The sequence below is a fragment of the Gracilinanus agilis genome, chromosome 3 (assembly GCF_016433145.1).
Source record: "Gracilinanus agilis isolate LMUSP501 chromosome 3, AgileGrace, whole genome shotgun sequence".
Lineage (NCBI taxonomy): Eukaryota > Metazoa > Chordata > Mammalia > Didelphimorphia > Didelphidae > Gracilinanus > Gracilinanus agilis.
Window position 1 is genome coordinate 547,430,896 of NC_058132.1, and position 6,128 is coordinate 547,437,023.

The window sequence follows — 6,128 nt, forward strand, 5'->3', positions numbered from 1 at the left end:
CTTCTTCTTCTTCTCCTCCTGCTCCTCTTCCTCCTCCTCCTCCTTCTCCTCCTCCTCCTCTTCCTCTTCTTCCTCTTCCTCCTCCTCCTCCTTCTCCTCCTCCTCCTTCTTCCTCTTCCTCTTCCTCCTCCTCCTCCTTCTCCTCCTCCTCCTTCTTCTTCTTCCTCTTCCTCTTCTTCTTCTCCTTCTCCTCCTCCTCCTTTTCCTCCTACTCCTTTTTTCTTTCCTTTATAAATGTTCGTGAATAGTGATCTAGCAGATCAAATATTTCATATTTACATGGAATAACTCATTTAAATAATTATTAAGAGTTAGTTTAAAGTAATCCCTCTTGAAATATTCACTACTAAAATAATATTTTGACATTTGCCAGAATTTAAATTTAATCATCTCCAGGACATTATTATTTGCTTATCTGTTTTTGTTTTCTTCTAAGAATCTTACTATTTTCCTAAGATTTCAGGGATGATATATATATGTGTGTGTGTGTGTGTGTGTGTGTGTGTATCTGTATTGGGATGATTATTACATTTTAAACTAATTGTGAAAATATATTCCTAGGTTAATAATGGTCAACTATGGAGTTATAGTTGTTTAACAGAGGACTGGAATTTTTAGAAGATTAAATAGAAAGAAAAGAACAAAATATTCATCCCAACCACAGCATTTAGTGAAATATGAGGGAGTGCATTTTTCATTCCAATCAAAACTCAATCTTCTCATCTCTCTTTTGAGTCAGGTTTTAAAACCGAATTCTTAGTTGCACCTCTTATTGAAATAAAATGATACTCTCCAATTAAGATTAAAACATTTAAAATATTTTTTCATGTCTCAAGTAGCAAAACAAGTGATCCTTTATTCTCATTTCTATAGTCTCTTAAAATGAGCTCTGCAGCATAAAAATTCTCTCATTCATCAGAATAGACATGTAGGCCTTCTGTTTACTTGATTTTATTTTATGGAGTCTATGCCTTCTGAGATTTTCCAAATTAAGAAGTAATACAGAAAGGGAAAAAAGTAACATTCCCTTATTTTATCCTGAATTCTAAGCCTTCAAAACTCAAAGAGGAAGAAAGCAAAACTCCTGATTGTTGTCATTTCTGTTGCCCACTTGAAGTTATGAGTGCTTTAATTTAATTTTATTTGTTATAGGTATGTCACATTTTGTTGTCAAATACAATATATAATTCTTCTTAAGCATCATATACCCCTTACTTCTCAGCAGTATCATTGAGATTTCTTTTTATCCCTCCCTCCCCACTTTAACCTCAAGTCTTTTAAAAAGTTTATTTCTCAAAACATGTGATTTTTCAAACAAACAGAGAATGCTGCCAATACAGTTTGCAATTTGTGTACTTTGTCTTTTAAAATTTGAATAGATCATCATCGAGCAGAATTGGAGGAGAAAGGAACATTTGGGAATTCCAAACACTGAGATGTGAGGACATAACTTGGATTGCCAGACTAGATTTCATAACTGAGACGTCAGTAAACCACACTGCTAAGATGGACCCTGAAGTCTTTCCTGTTCACCCTTCAGTGAATGTGGCATTATATAAGCTATTTTATGTGAAATTGTCACTTCTTTGCACTGGATAACCATTTTCAGTTTTGGATACATGCACAAAGGTAAGTGACTCAGGTAAGCAGATTCCACAATAGGCTTAATTCTGGGTCTTCTGCATAATTTGCAAGCAGGACAAGGAGAATACTGTTTTCTGTCTATATCACCCAAGATGCAACTGGTTATTTGCTTGCAAGCATTTGCAAACCCTCAGAATGATGAAGAAACTTTTTTTAAGTCCTCTGTAATTCTAGGCTCCCTCCCCTTTTTTCTTCTTTCCCTGCCTCTAAAGTAATCTATTTGGTTTTAAATAGAATATGTATTTTCAATCCTTTTTCTTAAAACAGGTTAAGAGAATATGAGTAGAAAAAAGTAGTTATTAATTAATTCCTCAAACCACTGAAATCCTCTACTAAGTAGAAGCAATCAGTAGCCTGAATCGTTATTGTGCAGCCAAATCTTCCTTTCACCTTAAGATTATATATGCATATATACACAAATGTATGTATTTGTAATCTATAATTCAATACATGATGATTCAATGTTCCAAAGAAAATGCCTCAAAGAAACCAAATAGCACAAAACATTGTACTACTGCAGGAAAAGGAAGAAATGAATTTAAAGTAACGATGAAAATGGCGTACAGTGTAATTACCTGGAATTGCTATTCGCTTGACACCCTGACACTAATTTTATTCAAACTATTGGGAAATAAAAATTTTAAAAGCACTCCTTTTCAAACGTCAGAGCCTGGGTGGGTGGGGGTAGTTTACGGCATAGGGAGGGTGAAGGCAGAAATGAAAGGGTAAACTTTCCAGTATACCAAAAGAATTAAACAATCCATTTAGGATAAGCGTCTATATAGATCGACAGCCTTTAATGCCAACATTTTTAACGCTTGCCCTGTACGTGGATTGATTTTTTTTTCTCCAGCATTCCCTCGGCAGATGGATTTTTGCTACTGCAGATCAGCAGAGGGTGTCAGATCTTTCAGAGTGCACCAGGCTGGAACGAGCAGAGCTTCTTAGTAACTCTTTTTTCCCCCTCCCCACTCTTTCTCCCTTCTTTCCTTCCCAACCCCCTCTTCTGAGTAATTCGGAAAGAGCAGAAGAAAGAGAAGCAAAATAAGAAAAAAAAAGAAGCGCTAGTTAGAGAGAAGAGAGGGGAATCTGAGAAAAGAACAGAACGCGAGAAGAGGGGGAAGGATGGATAACCACAAAACGCAGCAATTGCGGAAATTTTGCAGCGCCATTGGCTCGGCAGCTATTCCTTAGGCTGGGGCGTGATTTCAGCACCAAGGGGAACTGGACAGCACCCAGAGGGGACTCCTAGGCTGCAAGCAACAGCAGCAGAAGCCGCTGCAGCAGCAGCTACTTCATCAGCATCAGCATCAGCATCAGCAGCCGGAAACCCTGCTTTGTAACAGAAAAGGCAAGGTCAGTCCGAGACATAGCCATGCACAGGCAGTTCGCCTCTACTATACTGCACTCAGCCTGCTTGTGTGTTTAACATGCACTTGCTTTTAATTCTTATCATTGTTGCCATTCAGATTAGTGAAGACAAATAGCAGAAATTAGACAATTAGAGGTTTAACTTAAAAAAAAAAAAACTTCTTTTGTTGGTTTTAAAGGGGAGGGAGGGGGGATTTTTTCTACTTTTTTTATTTTTATTTTTGCGTGCCTTGCACTACGTGCCTGGATAGTTTGTGGATTTAATTACTGACTGGCTTCTGGACCGTTGCAGTGTGGGGGGGGAGGAGGGAGGAAAGAATCCAACCCCCCCAAAAAAAAAACCGAAAGCCTTTTTTTTCTTCTTCCTCTTCCTTGGGTTCGGACATTGAAGTGGTAAATGAACTTGAACTGTGTCTGTGGCGAACAGGATGATTGCTGTTACTTTGTGATGAAATCGGGGATGAATTGCTCAGTTTAAAAATGCTGCTTTGGATTCTGTTGCTGGAGACGTCTCTTTGTTTTGCCGCTGGAAACATTACAGGGGATGTTTGCAAAGAGAAGATCTGTTCCTGCAACGAGATAGAAGGGGACCTGCACGTAGACTGTGAGAAAAAGGGTTTTACAAGTCTGCAGCATTTCACTGCCCCCACTTCGCAGTTTTACCATTTATTTCTGCATGGAAATTCTCTCACCCGACTTTTTCCTAATGAGTTCGCTAACTTTTATAATGCGGTTAGTTTGCACATGGAAAACAACGGCTTGCATGAAATCGTTCCCGGGGCTTTTCTGGGGCTGCAGCTGGTGAAGAGACTTCACATCAATAACAACAAGATTAAATCTTTCCGAGAACAGACTTTCCTGGGGTTGGACGATCTGGAATACCTCCAGGCTGATTTTAATTTATTAAGAGATATTGACCCAGGAGCATTTCGGGACTTAAACAAGCTGGAGGTACTCATTTTAAATGACAACCTCATCAGCACCTTACCTGCCAACGTATTCCAATATGTTCCCATCACCCACCTCGACCTTCGGGGAAACAGACTTAAAACATTGCCTTATGAGGAGGTCTTGGAGCAGATCCCAGGCATTGCTGAAATCCTGCTAGAGGATAACCCCTGGGACTGCACTTGTGATCTGTTGTCTCTGAAGGAATGGCTAGAGAACATCCCCAAAAACGCACTTATTGGGCGTGTGGTCTGCGAAGCCCCTACTAGACTTCAGGGTAAAGATCTTAATGAGACCTCAGAACAAGATCTGTGTCCTTTGAAAAACCGAGTGGATTCTAGTCTCGCTGCCCCCCCTGCCCAGGAGGAGACCTGTGCTCCTGGCCCCATTCCAACACCCTTTAAGATTAACGGCCAAGAAGATCCTGCCACTCCAGGGGCTGCTCCAAATGGAGGTACAAAGATTCCAGTCAACTGGCAAATCAAGATCAGACCTACTGCGGCGGTATCAGCAATCAATGCCAAAAACAAACCTTCGGGCAGAAGTATGCCCTGTCCAGAAATATGTAGCTGTGACCAGATCCCAGATTCAGGTCTAAAGGTGAATTGCAATGATCGAAACGTGAGCAGTTTGGCTGACTTGAAACCCAAGCCCTCCAACGTGCAAGAGCTATTTTTGAGAGACAACAAGATCCACACCATTAGAAAAGCTCACTTTCTGGATTATCGTAATCTGAATCTGTTGGATCTAGGGAACAATAATATTGCAACTGTGGAAAACAACACCTTCAAGAATCTTTTGGACCTGAGATGGCTATACATGGATAGCAACTATCTGGACACCCTGTCCCGAGAGAAATTCACCGGGCTGCTGAATCTGGAGTACCTGAATGTGGAGTTTAATGAGATCCAGCTTATCCTCCCGGGTACCTTCAATGCTATGCCCAAACTGAGGATACTCATTCTCAACAACAACTTGCTGAGATCCCTACCTGTCGATGTGTTTGCTGGGGTCTCGCTCTCTAAGCTAAGTCTCCACAATAACTATTTCCTCTACCTCCCAGTAGCGGGGGTATTGGATCAGTTAACCTCCATCATACAGATAGATCTGCACGGCAACCCTTGGGAGTGCTCTTGCACGATTGTGCCTTTCAAACAATGGGCAGAGCGCCTGGGTCCTGAGGTGATCATGAGCGATCTGAAGTGCGAGTCCCCAGAAGACTTCTTTAAAGCAGATTTCATGTTCCTCTCCAATGACGTGATGTGCCCCCAGCTGTATGCAAAGATCTCGCCTACGTTAACTTCACACAGTAAAAACAGCACTGGGTTGGCGGAGACAGGGACTCATTCCAATTCCTACCTAGAGACCAGCAGGGTCTCTATTTCGGTGCTGGTCCCGGGACTCCTGTTGGTGTTTGTCACTTCTGCCTTCACAGTGGTTGGCATGCTAGTGTTTATCCTGAGGAACCGAAAGCGGTCAAAGAGAAGGGATGCCAACTCATCTGCATCTGAAATCAATTCCTTACAGACAGTCTGTGATTCTTCTTACTGGCACAACGGACCTTACAATGCAGATGGAGCCCATAGAGTTTATGACTGTGGCTCTCACTCTCTATCAGACTAAAAACCGGGGGCAAAGGGTGGGGGAGGGGAGGTGGGTCGCTTTTCCACAAGTTTCGCAGCTAGCAACAAAGTGGTGAAAGAAACCTTGACCTATGTACTTAGTTGGCTTGCCCACGCCAAAGCGTGACTGGCATCAATCAATCAATCAATCTACCTACAGTGTTAGGAGAAGAGGGATCAGGCCCCTCAGCTATCTTCTGGGAAAGCCAAACAGTGCAAAGACTATGGCATAACTAGGGGAATCGAAGCCAGCTCGCTAGCTCTGAACCCCTTTTGAGAGGCAGCAAGCTGGAGCAGCGCTTCTTACATCTGACTTTGCCCTTAGCTAAGAGCCTTGGAGACTAAAAAGAGGGCAGACGACACACTTGACCAAACTCTTATAGGGCGAGCGATTGTTATTGTCCTATAAATATGTATAAATATACCTACGTCTCTCTCTATATATATAGATAGATATCTATTTTTTCCCCTGTGGATTAGCCCCGTGAGGAGGGGGACGTGAAGGCCTCCCTGCTGATACTTCAGGGAAGGGAAGTTGCACGA

At 41.8% G+C, this 6,128-nt stretch overlaps 1 protein-coding gene across 1 annotated transcript; it reads left to right on the plus strand.

The window, feature by feature from the left end:
• Positions 1 to 3,495: 3,495 nt before the first annotated feature.
• Positions 3,496 to 5,586, plus strand: SLITRK1 (SLIT and NTRK like family member 1). Its single transcript, XM_044667254.1, has one exon. It carries the CDS (start codon positions 3,496 to 3,498, stop codon positions 5,584 to 5,586), a length of 2,091 nt encoding a protein of 696 aa, XP_044523189.1.
• The last annotated feature ends 542 nt before the right edge of the window (positions 5,587 to 6,128 follow it).